Raw genomic sequence first — 16,709 nt, 5'->3', positions numbered from 1 at the left:
AAGTGAATGGTTTTTTCTTACTTGATCAAGAAAAATTCTTTCTCTCATATTTACTTTGTTCTTGACATCGATTATCTCAACAAGCTGGTGTCGTGAGCGTGGATCAAGATGTCTTCAACAAAGTATGAGATTGAGAAATTTATCGAGAAAAAATGATTGGATCATGGGCCATGAACCCAGTTACGATAGCGCGTCAATGCATACTCAAGACTAATAAGAAATGCAAGAATTTATTAGGAAATCTGGTGATGGTGATGTTTTCATAATCCATAAACACCTAGATGAATCGACTGCAAGCGCGACGAGTTAGGGTAGATAGGGGGTGGAACCGGTGGCCAATATGACCAACTCAATCGTTCTCATTAGTGTTAAAAATATTATCGTTTGTAAAAGTAATTTAAATTAAATATTAATATTTTATATTTTTTAAATAATTTATTATTTTAATTTAAAAAAATATACATGAATGCAAACTATTTCACTTTAAACATGACCCTTAATTGAATTGGTTAGACCAATAAATTGACGACACTCTTATTCTTAAATAGAGTCGTCATTTCATCTTATAACATTTCTACATTTCAATTTTTTTTATTTAAAAATAAATTACTTTAAGAATTATGAAATAAAATTAAAAAATATGATTATTTCCAAAAAAAAATCAGAAATTTATATATATCCTCATAAAGTTATTTTTAAAAAGTAAAGAAACAAACTTTCCCATAACTTGTTTTGTCATCATAATCGGTGAGCTATGGTTGTCTTACTACTATTTGTCGGTTTTCCTTTTTGTGGAGATATACATTTGTTTGTACCAAAAGCGCAATCTTATAGACACCTAGCTTCTTCTAATTAATTGACTCCAATCATTGCGAACAACAGATTGTAACAAGCAACTGTTTATGGCCTAAACATTAATATTCACTTTTGATCCTGTTTACATTTTAAGGTTATGTTGAAACAATTACAATTTAAATATAGTTACATTGCTCATTGAAGAAATTTGACAGAGAGTATTTATTTGTATATTTTTCAATATTTAGTGTGGTTGGTAGTGACAAGTGTAACATTGAAAGCAACAAGAGTGATTATTCTTTGCTGCTCATTTACTCACTCACTCACACTTTACCTGTGAATGACACCGACAACTTAATCCAATATAGAAAGTGAAACAACTCTCTTGGATCACAAGTTAACAAGAATGGACCTCTCAACCACACTCTTACATTTGGATCAGATTCAATTGGATTACCAAAAAACATGTGTTTATCTGTCATAAAAGAAACACAATGAAACAACATGTTCTGTTGGATTGGACCCACTAAGTAGCATCTTTATGTGTTCCATTCCATCACCATGTGAAGCATCATAATTCAAAGGGATGATGAACATAGACTTTTAAGGATCCGGTTTTAAGGTTTGGATTTCAACAACATTGTGAATCTAGTTATGGATCCAAGTTCTTGTCTTGATCATGCGCTTTTTCAACTCACACCAACAAGAACAAGGTTCTTTTTCGCAACTTTAGATCAATTGTAGGAAAAAGAAAAAGATTTGATTTTTTATTGTGGTTTTGACTTTTTGTGTTTTATGTTGAAGATGTGATTTGGTGATTGTTGCTGGTGGTGTGAGTGAAAGATTAGCTTCTGGGCTGTTAGAACCTTTTCTTTCTCACCTTAAATGTGCCAAAGATCAGATTTCAAAAGGGGGCTATTCCATCACACTACATCCAGTTGGTATATTTGCTCCATGGTTCACCAAAGCCACCCTGCAAAGGTTTTTTTTTGTTCTCTTTTGGTTTCTGTAACATTTGTTGTTTTTGATTAATTTGGTTGAAAGTAGAGCTTAGTTTTCACATTGTTAATCTAAAAAGTTCTACACCAACGCATATCACGGTCACTCCCTATGTAGCACTGACGCATCTGGAAAAAAAATATGTATGAGTCATTGTGTGACACCTACACTGATATTTATTCAGTTTTCAAATTATTATTGATGTTGCTGTGTCAGTGTCGGTGTCGTGTTTTGAGTGTCCGTGTTTCATAGATCACTTCAGAGAACCAAATTATGGAACGGATTCAGAGTTTCTAGAGTGTAGGCCCCATTTCCTGTGTTGGTCTTGATCCTTTACGGTCCCTCCCAGTTGGCTGCGAGTTTCCCGTCTATGGAGTTCGTGTCGGCTCGTCTCAGAACGGATGAGTCAAATCTGTAACTTTAGAAATAGTTACGGTTAAAACTGTGGTGGGGGTTTTCTATAAAAACAGATCAATAATGTGTATTTGTTTTGGTTCATTTTATATAGGTTTGTTAGATTTGTAAGCACTCCAGAAGTTCTAGAGAGGTTTGTGACCATAGAAAAGGAGATTGTGCAGATTGAAGGTTCAGTTCAATCAAGTGAGGCAGAAGGTATGGATGAGAAACCATAATCACATTGGTACCTTAATCTTTCTTTTGATTGGATTAATTACACAAGTTCCAAGTGAATTAACAGGAAATCTGTCATATGCTGAAGGGCGTGTCAAAAGGTCGACTAATTCCTCCAATCAAGACGGACATGAAGAGAATTCGAGGTATATATTTGATGTTTTCCATGTATGTGCATACATCTTTGTAATAATTTTTCGTCGATGATTTATTGTAGGATTCGCCTTCAACGTGTTCTAGACAATCGTAAAGCTATGCTTTGTAAAGAACAAGCAATGGCCTATGCACGTGCTTTAGTTGCGGGATATTATCCAGAATCAATGGATGAGCTTATTTGTTTCGCCGATGCTTTTGGAGCTTCGCGTTTAAGGTCCGCGAGCATATTGGAGAATAGTAACATTCATCGATTAAAACAGTTTGTTTTGTCGTTTAATATAATTCCGTATCTCATGTAGGGAAGCTTGCTTGAATTTCTTAGAGCTATGCAAACAAAAGAATGAAGACAAGCTTTGGGTGGATGAGATCGCAGCCATGCAGGTGTCTTCTCAACCCGTGTTGCCTTACTTGCGAACATCTGGAATCGTACTTGCGGGTGAAGATGAGTCAACCCCAAGCCATGCCAGTTTGGACATTGGCCAAGGTATTCCTCCGTTACTACTAAGGATCTGGTTGGACAAACAACTTAATTAAGCTTTTATCATATACGTAATTACAAGTGTCAGTTTCAAATACAGACACTGACGCAGACACATCTTTTTTCAGAGGTGTCAGTGCTACATAGTATCTTAGAACAAAATTTGTTTTTGCAGATGATACCTTGCCAGCATCAGGTCAAACTCCGTCAACCGATGGAAGGGCTCAAATACCAAAGTCGTGGCCGAATCATCATCCGCAGTACATTCACAATTTTCAAGGTCATGCATTCCAACAAATGCCTCCATACCAAGGATATGTGTATCCTGGTATGCAGGTTCCTCCCTCTTCATATTTTCCGGGGAATATGCAATGGCCTCCAAACGAGGGTCGGTCTCACAATGATAAAACATCGTATAAGAAAAAGAAGAAGAAGAAAAACAAACAATCTCAAGTAGTGGAGCGCTCTGAAGAAGATGAATCAACTACATTGTCTGAGTCTAGCTACGAGAGTGATTCGGATGTTGATTCAAAGCAAAGCAAAAAGAACTCGTCAGCGGAGCGTATGCACAAAAAGAAGCATGGAAAGAAGTCCTCGCGGAAAGTAGTTATACGTAATATAAACTATATAACCTCTAAAGGAGATGGTGAAAAGGGTAGTGTCACAGACGGGAGTTTGTCGAACGAGGAAGAATTTATCAATGGAGATTCCTTGAAACACAAGGTAGAGGAAGCTGTTGCGTCTTTTGAGAAAAGAAACAAATCAAACCCACGTCACCATAAGAAACAACATACCGCAAAACACCTTGGCAGTGTAAATGATTCAACTGTTTCTGATTCCAATGGCATAAAAGACGGTAACAATTGGGATGCTTTCCAGAATCTTCTTTTGATAGACGAGGAAGATTCTACGCGTGATACAGAAAAACAGCCGATGAAGTTTGAGGAAGAGTATATGCTGAACAAAAATTTTGAAGATGGAAGGTCAAAGGAATTTAACAGCGAAGCAGGCTTTGCTAAAACTCGAGTAGTTTCAAATGATTCATTTGTTGTGACACAAAGGGAATTGAACAATGAGGGTCGAAATCGCGTTGAATACTTCAAGGAAGGGAAGGATGAACCTACATTTATGCAGAAAAATAAAAGTACCGAAGAGGATTTGATGTTTTCTCGGAGAAACGAAGAACCTGGTAGATATTATGTGTCTTCTTCAGCTACAGATGGTTTACCTTTAGAGAAAAACAAGAAAGACATTTTGGCTGACGACTCTTTCATGATTCAAGCTCGATCGTCGGAAACTAAATCTAATTCCCAATCAGTTGTTAACATAAGTTCGGTATCAGACATTGTCGGCACTACTGAATTCACAAACGGAACACAAGAAGGTTCACACAAGAAGTCTGAAACCTTAACTTCTCGCGAGCCGGATGATCTCCTGATGGTTCTTGATCGCGATTCAGCTGTGGAGCAGAATGCAACACCCTGGAGAATGGAAATGGATTATGAAAACAACATTGCATTATCTGAAGCAAATAAAAAGCCTTCTGACGTTGGAACCGATAGAAACCGTGCGTCTGATCATGAAGGCGCGGATAAGAAAACTAGTGGAGCAAAAAATGGGAAAATTTCAAGTAAAGATGCAAAGTCAAAGGCTCCAAATGCATCTCTTGGGAAAAGCAAGTCTGATATCATGTCAAGAAGTAGAACATTGCCGGGAAGCAGAACTACGGTTACGAAGAGCAAATCCGAGAAGGTAAACTAACAAGTAACAACGGTCTTTTCTCGACTTTTTCTTTTCTTAACATTATCTATAAGATAGTTGAGAATGTTATATTTTAACCTTTTTTTGTCACTTCAATTCATAGGAAGAAGAAACTAGAAAGAGACGGGAAGAGTTAATGATCCAACGACAGAAAAGAATCGCCGAAAGAAGTTCCTCGAAGAAGACTGGAACAGAAACTAAGAAAGGGAATCCTAAGATTCATCCATCTAACGAAGAGACTAAGAAATCGAACAAACCAGTCCTTAGGAGTTCCACCATCAATCGCCTCGCTACTGCCCGAGTAACTCAGCAGAAGGTTTCTCCGAGCCAACCAAAATCAAGTCCAGCCAAGAAACCTTCCTTGAAGGCAAATAAGGTGCCTTTGCAGAAGAAACAGCTCCCAAAAGAAGTCAAATCTTCGAATCCTAAAGCGAAAGTTCTATCCGACACTAACGCGAAGACTAAGATTGAAACAAAAGCCTCACTAGTGCTGCCTATCAAACCTGTTGCCGCGAAAGCTGTTGAACAAAACAACAACAATCATGATTTGAAAGTCATTGAAGAGGTATCCAAGGCATCACCAGAGAAACATCCAAGATCTTTGATTTCAGAAAGAGAAACCCCGCATGAAAATATGCGCCACCTTCGCACGAACTCGTCTTTGCCAAATCACGATCATCCGTCCGGAGGAAACCAGTCTAGAGGTGAAGAAGTATCAGACAAGTTACCTTCACTTCATGGTGATAACATGATCACAGCTTCTTCTACTGCTGCATTACCTACCAAACCATTAATAGATGAAAGTTATGTTACTCCACCTAAAGTCTCGGAGATACAAATTTCTACACCTCCGCCGAGTAACCAAGAATCAATCCACAACAGGAAGAAATGGATCAATGAGGAGGAGGACTCTTCAAAAGCGGCGAAAGGATTCCGTAAGCTTCTCTTCTTTGGAAGAAGGAGCTGAAGAACCTTTACTAAGGCTAGTTATGAGTTTTCTTTGATCAACAGAAAGTGTTTGGCATGTTGAATTATTTGTTGTTTTTGGACACACTCATTCATGTGGAAGATTGTAGATAGTTTTCAGATTCTCATAAATTTTTCTTGTTTCCTTGTATTGTAAATGGTATTGAAAGTTGTGATGTTTGCTTTCATGTTGGTGTTCTTTAACAATGTTGAAGTCAATTTTCTGTGAGTAGTAATTTTGTAATTGTGTGTTGTATCATGGAGTTTATTTTTATCCATTTTCTCAGTTTTAATTGGTTGTGAATTGTTTTTATTTATTTCAGTTTTTAAAGATTTGTATAGAAAATATAGTATTAGTATACAATTTGTTTTTCAATGTTTTTTTCGTGTATATTTGGATATTTGCAAAGAAAACAAACTGAAAATAAGTTGGCAATTTCATCCCTAGTTATTTGTGAGTTTGAAAAAAGTCAATGACCTTACAACTAGTCAGTTATTTTTATGAAGTGGCAATTACTTTAATTTTTTATTATTGTAAAATTAAATGTGGCATTGTTGATCATTATCCTCTTAAATAAAATAAAAAATTGTAATGGAACAAAAATCATAATATAATAAGTAAAATTATCATATTTACGAGAAATAAGAAATATAACTTTAACTTATATATAATAATCTATATTTTAAATTAAAAAAGTTTTGTTTAAAAGATGTTTCTAATATAAAACAAAAGAAAGGAAAATAATAGAAATATTAATGATTGAGAGTGCTGAGTTTAGTTAAAATTATTATGGTTATATATATATATATATATATATATATATATATATATATATATATATATATATATATATATTAATGATCAATTATATATATTGTATTCATCAATCCATATCATCAACTATATTATTACTAAAAGGATAAAAAAATCCATTATTTTCTGAAAGATAAGTGGTCAATAATTCCTTCTAATTAGGAGGGAATGATTGTCGTCACTCATGGTTATCCAAACTCTAGGCCCTAAGAAGTCTCTATAAATACTTCTCTTCCATAAGGGATGAAGGACGATTATTACACCCTAAGAGCATAGTGTTTGATCATAACACACCGGTACCCCTCATCAACTTATACATAAGCATATCTCCATCCACAGGGTTTCTCACCTCATGTGAGCAGAACTCCTAAAACGACCGTAAAACATTGTCATACATGGTTTTTCACCGTCATGGACAAATCCTAACCATCATACAATGTTATATACCTACTAAGGCCTCTGAGTTCCCTTACCCATGCAGGAGGAACACACATATGTAATTTTTTATCAATACAGTGGCGTCCACCGTGGGGTCCCGGTAAAACTAACTTGGGCCACATCATCTTCATAACCATCACCCCGCTCGTTGTCACCCTTCACTCCCGCACCTAACCATTTTCAATCATGGTTAGCAGTAAAGCTCCATCTATTATGCTAGAAGGTACCAACGGTAACAGTGATGCCGACACCCTGACGAAGATGCGTGTCACCATGGACGAATTACCCCGCCATAATCAGACGCTTGAAGAGGACATTCACAATATCAAGCAATGCCAATAGGAGTCTAATCCCCCGGAGGAGATGAAACTGTTGGATCCCTAACCATTCTCATACGAGATATATAGGTGTCTATTCCTGAGGGTTACGAACCTCCCTCCTTGGCCAAGTTTGATGGGCGCGGTGATTCCTACGATCATGTAGCCTCCATCAATACATATGTGTCTATCATAGGAACGTCCAACTCCCTAAAATGTAAGTTGTTATCTGGTACTTTCAAGGATCATGCCTTTCGATGGTATGTGGGTTTACCTCGTGCCTCCATCAACAGCTATCAGGAATTGGTAAAGAAGCTAGTATACTAGTTCGCTGTCAGTTGCCACAAGAAGATGTCTACCACAAGTTTGTTTAACATACGCCAGGATCCATTAGAGTCATTGAAGGACTACCTCGCCCATTTTAATGAGGCCACGATCAGGGTCATCCAAACAAACCAGTAAATGTTTGTAGGGGCATTCCAAAATGGACTCAATGTGGGGCGCTTTATTGAATCCCTCGTCCATAATCAGATGCTTTCATTGGCATAAGTGGTCATCCGAGCAAAGTGCTACATAAAAGGCAAGGAGAACAACGTTGAAAAGAAGGCGTGTGATCCCTATGAGTGTGTTCCCGACGTCGAAGGCTCACACCACCCAAGGAAAAACAATTATACCTTACCCGTAAATGACAAGATGGCATTCAAAAGGGTAGGTAAGACTGTAGAGAACTTCATGTCCCTTAACACTCGCTGCGAGCAGATTTTGCGTGAGGTTTTTCACCTGAACCACATCTCTACATTGCCTGCTCCTAAGGCAGATGTATTGGTTTATGATCCAGGAAGGCGGTGCAAGTTCCATAGAGTTAAAGGACACCTTATTGAAGACTACCACCAGCTCAACAAGGAATTGAGACACAAATAAAGGAAGGACACCTCAAGAAATATGTGAAGGGTGACTCCTCTCATTCGTCAGACAAGTCTAACCCGTGAAGGAGAGACTACGCTAGAAGCTCCAGACCTAACAAAGCCAAAAGGGCGAAGGTAGTAAAGATGCACGCCACACGCTTAAAAACATAACAAGAGGATTCTTTTGAGGCAGGGAAACCAACTCCGCTCGAAAAAGGTACGCTCGCCAGATCCTAAGTGTAGAAAACCTCATCGCGGTCAATACCGAAAGAGAGCGCCAAATGCCATACTCCATGATCGTCTTCTCGAAGAAAGATGTGGTTGACATACATCCTCATAATGACAACCTTATGGTCATTACTATCAAGTGTGAGGAATGGGAAATCAAAAGAGTTCTCATTTACCAAGGAAGTTATTTAGACATACTATACTGAGAGACGTTTGAAAGACTCATTGCCACCCATAAATGCGATCAATCAGTTGGATCCTCAAGGGGGATCCTTTCCACCCATAGAAGCAATCAATTTGTTGGATCCTCAGGTGGTATCCTTTCAGCCCATAGAAGCGATCAATTAGTTGGATCCTCAAGTTGGATGCTTGAAGCCCATAGAGGTGATCAATCAATTGGATATTCAAGTGGGATCCTTTCCACACATAGAGATAATCAATTCGTTGGATCCTCAATTGGGATCCTTTCCTCCCATATAGGTGATCAATTAGTTGGATCCTCAAGTGTGATCCTTGCCACCCATAGAGTCGTTCAATACGTTGGATCCTCAAGTGGGATCCTTGCCACCTTTAGAGGCGATCAATTAGATGCATACTCAAGTGAGATCTTTATTGTCCATAGAGGTGATCAATTAGTTGGATCCTCAAGTGGGATCCTTGTCGCTCATAGAGGCGATCAATTAGCTGGATCCTCAAGTGGGATCATTTCCGCCTATATAGGCAAACAATTTATCTTATAAAAAGATTAAAAAACAAAAATTTCAAACAAAAAAGGTTGATTGTTTTGATTTAAGTTATTTGAGTTTTGTATATATTTATTATTTCCTTTTGATTGTTTAACTAAATTGGAAGAAAAATACTACATGGGTGAAAGGTCCAGTCGTAGTCCCGAATGCTAGGCCCAAGTTGTAAGAGCTTGCAAGCCATAAGTGTTCGTCTTCCCTTCGAAACACTTGTAAATATTCAAACTCTTTTCTTAATAAAATTGGAAGAAAAAGATTACCTGGGTGAAAGGTTCAGACGTAGTCCCAAGTATTAGACCCAAGTTGTAAGAGCTTGCAAGTCATAAATATTCATCTTTCAACCCAAAAATGCATCCAACCAATCAAACTCTTTTCTTGCCACCGCGTGATTAACCTTCAAAACTTTTTCAAAAACGAAAGACATTTTATCTTAAGATGACGCAAAGAAATGTTTCATCCACGATCGTTGAGTTGAGATAAGTGACGTTTTCCCATGAATGTTGATACTTAGAAACCCATTCAATGTGATACAAACGTCTGCTCCTCGACTGTTTTGGGTAAAACAATGTTTTACGTCGATTAATACAAAATAGTTTTCATTAAAATCGACCAACAAACAAACATATTCTATCTAGAACTACGTAAACCTTGAGTTTTCTATTGCACCCGGAGATATGTAGGAGCAGAATTCAAAGTTTCGTCAGACACATTAATTAAAATCCATAAACATTTTCTCTTTTCTACCCTAACAAAAAAATAAACCTCTTTGTCCTACTCTTTTCCCTTTTAATAACTCGATAAGCCTAACATTTCTAAGCTAACACTAACACGCATAACTAATTAAACGGTTCCCGTTGAGTACAACGGACGTGAGGGGTGATAATACCTCCCCCTTGCGTAATCGACTCCCGAATCCTGATTTGGTTGCGACTACCAATATAATTGTATTTCTTTTAGGGGTTTTATAGATATTTTCCCTTTCCCTCTTTGGGAATAAATAAAGTTCGGTGGTGACTTTATTCAGTCCATCCTGCGAGTGTGCGACTGCGCTTCGCGAGAGTCGTGTTCTCATTTTTCGAGGTGTGACACCATCTATCAAGACATAAAACAATTAACATCAAGACACACACATCATTAATGATAACATCATCAACATAATTACATCATCAGTAATAGTGTCATCACCAACACAATGGCATCAACAACACAATGGAATCAATAACAATAAATACATAAGCAACAATATGACATCATCAACAATAATGTAATCAACAATAACAATGGCATCATCAACAACAATGACATCAACAACAACAAATACATAAGCATTAGTTGCATCATCAACACAATGACATCAACAACAACAACAACAAATACATAAACAACAACAACAAATACATAAACAACAATGGAAAATGATGGTACTATAGATGCATGGGGGAAAAGTTTACATACCAGAAACATGATGAATAAGTGAAAAAATGTTGTCAGAAGCTTTGAGTTCCTCCTCGATAACTAAACTGAAGGCTAGTCAAGAACGAAGAACACAGTGTCAGCTCCTTCCTCGTTGGTATGAAAGCACAAACGTTGGTTGAAAATGTTGTTGTTTCTTCAGGTTTGAAGATGGCGTTGTACATTTCGTTAGAGTTGAAACTGTTTTTTTTTTCCGTTAGGGTTGAAAATGGTGTTGCTTGGTTAGGGTTGAAAATTGCGTTGTTTCATCAGAGGTTGTTTCTTGATGGAAATGAAAATATGGAACTGAAGAGATAAGTTAGCTAGCTCTATTTAAAGTGATTAAATAATATCACCATAGTTGTTTATCAAACTCGTTGTGATGTATGATGAAATTTTATAAAAAAAGTGACAGATTTTAAGCAATTAAATATTTTAAAAAATAATAAAAAATATATTATAACGGTGTTTTTAGACAACCGTGGTGATATAAGATTTACATTAATGATATTTTATTTAAAAAAATGTCAGATTTTAAATAATTAAAATTTCAAAAAAAAAATAGAAAATATATCACAACAGTTAGTTTAAAGAACTGTAGTGATATAACTTTCTTTTTTTAAAATAAAAATGAAAGACAGTGCTAAAATACTGAAGACATTATGAATTAGCAGGCACTAAGAATCAAACTCATGAAACGTCAACTGATATTACTACGGTTGTTTTAAAAACCCGTGGTAATAAATTAATAATGTTTAATTAAAAATAAAAAATATATATAGGTGCCTGAATTTAGAGATATCACCACGGTCCTTCGAAGGACCGTAGTAATGGTGACGTCGTTGTATGTATTTTTTGTAGTAGTCGTAACCCATGTTTTGTCCTAAAAAGCAACCACATGCAACTTTGTCATAATCAATAAATTTTATCCTTTACAACTCCTTTGTAATGTGTTGTATACAATATGTTGATACGAAGCCATACAATCTAGAGTAAAATTGAGTGTTATACTGATGCTTAATATTGACAATACTTTTTTAAAATGATGTTCTGATTACACCTAATTGCAACTTCAACATGGTGTTCACGACATTCCAACTTTTGCACAAATCTCCACGACTAGTAGTCAACATATTTTTGAGTCTCCAATGAGCAAACCCAACCCTATAAAACAAAAATTGAGAAAGATGTAAAAAATAAACAGATAAGGTGTCAACCATGTTTGATGCACATAATCTGTAATAAAATCAAACTCTTAACAATGCACCAGTTTATTATCGTGTTTCCTAAATGAGTGGCTCTATTAGTTCATGCAGCAACAAACTTTTCTTTATAGTGTGTCAACCATGTCTAATGCACATACTTAACAAATAAAGAGATATTAACACATACTACCTGAAAATGTTTCAATTATTGTGAAAACTCATATTCGCTATCTGAATACATGACTTTGGTCCCTAGATCCATAACATGCTTTTACCTATTATATTCGAAAAACTTGCACTTCATACTAACATTTTCGAAATATGAAACACATACAACATACGAATTAAGGATGGGAACACAACTTTTGTGGCATTCATCAGGGCAAGTTCCCGGTCTCTCACCATGACTTTGGGAAGTAACTTTTCATATGTGAACAACTCATTCAACTTCTCCAGGGCCCATTTGAATTTTTCGTTCCTTTCATGTTCTAAATAGACAAATCCAACAGAAAACGTCAACTTCGTTGATGTAACATCAACAATCTCAAGTAGTGAGAGTTGGTACCTGTTTGTTTTGTACATGAAGTCAACAATCAACACAATATGAAATATATAAATCAGCTTCGCAGAATCAAGTTGTTTCACAACAATAACAATAGTGAAGATAAACGAAAATGTACATATTTGAAGAAGTCAATACTTATTTGTTTTGTAAGTACACTAAAAAATCAGTACCAAATGATATATGTTCAACAACTTCACAGAATCGGGATGTCTGCAGAATATATTAGTAGTAACATCTTATTTCTCCATGTTTTTGGTCTAGTACACGTATTTCTTACTATGAATTAGGTTCAACAGATGTTGCATTTCCGTCAATTGACCTCTCTTGCTTGTTCAGTATGTAGATCTTGCCTTATAGAACTGCGTAACGCTCGTCAGATTATCAAGATCTCTATCTTTTAAGACGACCACTATGTACCTCGGCGACATGTGGTAGTTTATCATATCATTCAGAAACAATTGTTCTTCGGGTCTCAGGCGACCTAATATATCATGACCCGCTAAATCATTATCTAGTTCATGATTGTGAACACCACATTTAACCGTTACCTTTCAACCACTGCCGCTTTACATAAATCTCAACATACATGGACATTTCAATTTTTTACTAAAAGTGCCTTCATACGATTTTTGGTTCTTATAGTTTCCTCCCCTCTCACAATCCATGATCAATTTGTCTTTCCTCCCTCTCTGTTCATTTGTCATAACAGAACGAATGACAACGACAATAATACCAAACAATTTCTCAATAGACTGTGTCCATGATAACATGTCGGTTTGGGTGAGAAATATTTGTCAATTAAAATATATAATGAAGGAATGGTTTACGCCAGAGCTATCAAAAATCGTTTAAATTTTTCACAAAATACACCAAAAAAAAATGAATCATTTATGCCATATATAACAAATAAAAGCGAAGTAATAAATACAATATCAATGATGAAAAACCGAATAAAGTCGGTTGAATATCCATCCATCTCATACGCGCATATGGATAGCATTTTAAAATTGAACTACCGAATTTTAGAGTTTGGTTGAAAAATCCAGTATACGAGTTTATAAATATCAGATAAATTACTAATAATTTACAAATGCGGAGCACTTTATGTGTTATCGAATTTTCCAAAAAAAAAGTAAAAATTCATATTAAATTTTTAAAAATTTGATAAAAACTCGTATCAAAATTTTAGAAATCCCAAAAAAAAATTGCAAAGATGATGGGAAATTAAGTACAAATTTATCCCTAATTTCTTATATAAACTACCGGATTTGTCTTGATTTACCGTTTTTGAGATAATGGTTTTTTTTACCTAAATATCAACGAAGTGTGTAAATAATAAGAGGGGCGTATCAGTAATTGGGGGTGCCAGTTAAAAAAATAAGAGTGAAAGAAAAAAAAAAGTCAGTTAAACGGGCATGTCGCCCCGTGTTTGTCACCCCCTATATATTAAGAGCTGATAACAACTCCCAAATACTTGGCACATACATAAGACAAGATCAATTCTGCCACCTAAAATCCCCTTTGCTCTCTTTTGCTTCTTTGCCCTAAAACTTTATCAATGGCTCGTCGTAGCTCCGGCGGTAACGTTTCCGTTCTTAATTCTGCTTTTAGCATTTTCGTTCTTGTTTCCCGTTATCTTCACAATACTCCCCCTATCATTTTTATGCTGTAATTTCGCCCACCATGCCTCTTCGTAGCTAGGGTTTTTTATGCTTTCGGCTTTCGTTAAATTGTTGAAGGAAATTGTAGATTTTCTTTCTTTTAGCCTGTATTTGCGAAATATTTGATCCGTTATTTGTTCTTATATTATCAGAAGTTTTGATTTTTTTTCTTTCTGTTAATTGCTTTTTACTTTGGTTGTTCTGTGGTTCAGACCGATCCACAAACAAACCCCCACATAACCTACAAAGGAATTTATTGGGTTGATTTAGGGCCATGGGTTAGGTTAAATCGGTTGTGAAATTACCAGAAGCTCGTATGGTGCTTCTAACCCAACCTCGTGTGTCTCTATCCACACGCATATTTAGGGCTCTTGGTTTAATGGACTCTAAAATCATCAATTCACTTTCTAGACATGTTTTTTGAAAACCTATTATTAGTTCCGGCTGACCTCGTGTCACTGTCACCGCGGCTAAGAGGTATTGTCTGCATTGAGTGTGAAAACCCTCGGGTGATGGAGTTTGTATATAAACATTAATACTATTCAATTGAGTCCATAAACATGCAACAAGTTATTGGTGAAATATTATCTCACCATTAATATTGCTGTATTTTTATTAAAGTGAAATTTTTCCAAGTTATGTGATCCTATTGAATTGTTTCTTACTGTAGGAAGATCTGCTCGTCCAGCTCCCCGAGCTGCACCAGCTCGCCCCGCTCCAGGTAAGCAATACAAGAGTATTTTAAACTTTGTTAAAACAGTATATTAGCTTTAAGAAGATACATTTCTTGTTATCCAAACAAGATATTGATTTTTTTTTTCAGTTGAGATATTGAGTGAGGGGTTCTCGTTGTTTCTAATAACACTGTCTCTAAATTTTGGTGCAGTCAACCATGCTCCTCCTCCGGCTAATGTTCAGAGTGGCGGTGGATCTATGCTTAGTGGTATTGGTTCAACCATAGCTCAAGGTATGTAAAGCAAACCAAAAGTTTTTTTTGCCGTATGGATCCATATCAACATTCATGCTCTTGTTTGGTTACTAAATTTCGTATATTTTGCAGGTATGGCTTTTGGCACTGGAAGTGCAGTGGCACATAGGGCTGTGGACGCCGTTATGGGTCCTCGCACTATTCAACATGAAACTGTAGCTAGTGAGGCTGCTGCTGCTGCTGCCCCTGCACCAACTGCCAGCTCTTTTGGTGGTGATGCATGCAATATTCATTCAAAGGCTTTCCAGGATGTATGCTTTTTCCCTAATTCTGTTATTTCCTGATAATTCCTTTTGTTTAAAATAATCAATACTAGTTTTTAGTAAATATTTAATATGCTGTTTAACATTGAATATATGTCTCAAAATAACATCTCAATCACATACCTTAAAAGATGTTTTGTTTATGAATGGGCTTCACTATGAGTCTGGCATTATTTATTTTTCAAGCACATAATGTTAATGAAATCTTAATACTTGCATTGCCTTGATTGTTTTAAATCAAGTATCGCTCATGTTCGTTGTGGATTTCCTAGTGTAATTTCTTATTTGTGTTGATGATGATCATGTTATATGGTTGCAGTGCCTGAACAATTACGGAAGTGAGATTAGCAAGTGTCAGTTTTACTTGGATATGCTATCAGAATGCAGAAAGAACTCTGGATCCTCATTGAGCATGTAACTGCCTTTGGCATTTTTTGGAGTATGCATGTGTACTCTCTCTAAGATGCTTACAACTAGGGAAAGAAATTAATTCAATAAATTCTATTTAACTGGTGACAAACTTTTAAAGTTGCGTCGAACTATTGTTTAATTTTTTATTGATACTTGACAGTTGATTAGTCTCAAATTTGTCTTTTGTTTTATTTTTGATTGATGCTTAAAAGTTGTTTAGTCTCAAATTGCTCCGTTTGTCAGCATGTTCGCATTTTCTAACTTTTATAACACATACACACTGATCTTTTGGGGGACTTGGATTCTCTCCTCATGTATTCTTCTACAACAACGAAATAAAATGTTGCAGGGAAAAATTAAAGAAATAAAATGTTGTAGAGAAAAATTGTGGTAGAAGATTCAAATATACATCTTTGTATTGATTTTGCTGCTTGTGTTTGTGTTATAAATAATTATGCAAGGGATGTTTAATTGTATATTGTTTCTTTTTCCAATAAGCTCCGAAAAATAAAAATAATAAAAGTAGTGGTTAGTTGATAAGATTACTTAGTTGATGTGTGATGATTGATTGCTATAATAGCTTAAAGCTGATGTTTTATTGATGAGTGATGACTTATAGTTTATAGATGATGACTTATGATTGTTATAATAGTTTATAGCTCATGGTTTATTATAGTTGAGGAGTGATGTTTCATAGTTTATAGCTGATGTCTTATGATTAATACATCATAAGATAATTGAAGTGTTTGTTAAAATTAGTCGATCAACTAGTTATTCAACTAGATATAACTAGATAATAAATGTAAAATGATATAAAAGAAACTTTCTTATGAACAGATTTTTTATTGTCGTATTCTGAGCGACGCCCTATTGTTTGGTTTATTTTATTTCAGAGATGTATCTTTGGAAATTTCTCATAGTTACATTTCATAAG

At 35.7% G+C, this 16,709-nt stretch overlaps 2 protein-coding genes across 3 annotated transcripts; both read left to right on the top strand.

The window, feature by feature from the left end:
• The first annotated feature begins 1,038 nt into the window (after nucleotides 1–1,038).
• Nucleotides 1,039–6,078, top strand: LOC127086385 (COP1-interacting protein 7). Of its 2 annotated transcripts, none has more exons than XM_051027145.1 (8): nucleotides 1,039–1,508; nucleotides 1,600–1,776; nucleotides 2,303–2,406; nucleotides 2,513–2,570; nucleotides 2,642–2,794; nucleotides 2,880–3,064; nucleotides 3,234–4,810; nucleotides 4,923–6,078. In XM_051027145.1, exons 1-8 carry the CDS (start codon nucleotides 1,450–1,452, stop codon nucleotides 5,784–5,786), a joined length of 3,177 nt encoding a protein of 1,058 aa, XP_050883102.1. In that variant the 5' UTR covers nucleotides 1,039–1,449; the 3' UTR covers nucleotides 5,787–6,078. The 2 variants fall into 2 exon arrangements, with proteins under 2 accessions (XP_050883102.1, XP_050883101.1); XM_051027144.1 differs by having other exon boundaries at nucleotides 2,492–2,570.
• A 7,788-nt stretch (nucleotides 6,079–13,866) lies between these two features.
• On the top strand, nucleotides 13,867–16,002 carry LOC127086384 (uncharacterized). The gene is made up of 5 exons (XM_051027143.1): nucleotides 13,867–14,032; nucleotides 14,784–14,834; nucleotides 15,000–15,080; nucleotides 15,174–15,352; nucleotides 15,684–16,002. Exons 1-5 carry the CDS (start codon nucleotides 14,011–14,013, stop codon nucleotides 15,780–15,782), a joined length of 432 nt encoding a protein of 143 aa, XP_050883100.1. The 5' UTR covers nucleotides 13,867–14,010; the 3' UTR covers nucleotides 15,783–16,002.
• The last annotated feature ends 707 nt before the right edge of the window (nucleotides 16,003–16,709 follow it).

The sequence above is a fragment of the Lathyrus oleraceus genome, chromosome 5 (assembly GCF_024323335.1).
Source record: "Lathyrus oleraceus cultivar Zhongwan6 chromosome 5, CAAS_Psat_ZW6_1.0, whole genome shotgun sequence".
NCBI classification, from domain to species: domain Eukaryota; kingdom Viridiplantae; phylum Streptophyta; class Magnoliopsida; order Fabales; family Fabaceae; genus Lathyrus; species Lathyrus oleraceus.
The sequence above is the reverse complement of the archived record's forward strand: the minus strand, read 5'-3'. Positions and strand labels throughout refer to the sequence as shown.

Excerpts from the sequence above, each read along its gene's own strand:
- LOC127086385 (XM_051027144.1), top strand. The coding sequence starts at position 1,450 with ATGGATCCAAGTTCTTGTCTTGATCATGCGCTTTTTCAACTCACACCA. Across the intron at positions 1,777-2,302 it reads ACCAAAGCCACCCTGCAAAG|GTTTGTTAGATTTGTAAGCA; the intron begins GTTTTTTTTTGT and ends CATTTTATATAG. Across the intron at positions 2,407-2,491 it reads TCAATCAAGTGAGGCAGAAG|GAAATCTGTCATATGCTGAA; the intron begins GTATGGATGAGA and ends GTGAATTAACAG.
- LOC127086384 (XM_051027143.1), top strand. The coding sequence starts at position 14,011 with ATGGCTCGTCGTAGCTCCGGCG. Across the intron at positions 14,033-14,783 it reads GGCTCGTCGTAGCTCCGGCG|GAAGATCTGCTCGTCCAGCT; the intron begins GTAACGTTTCCG and ends TTCTTACTGTAG. Across the intron at positions 14,835-14,999 it reads ACCAGCTCGCCCCGCTCCAG|TCAACCATGCTCCTCCTCCG; the intron begins GTAAGCAATACA and ends ATTTTGGTGCAG.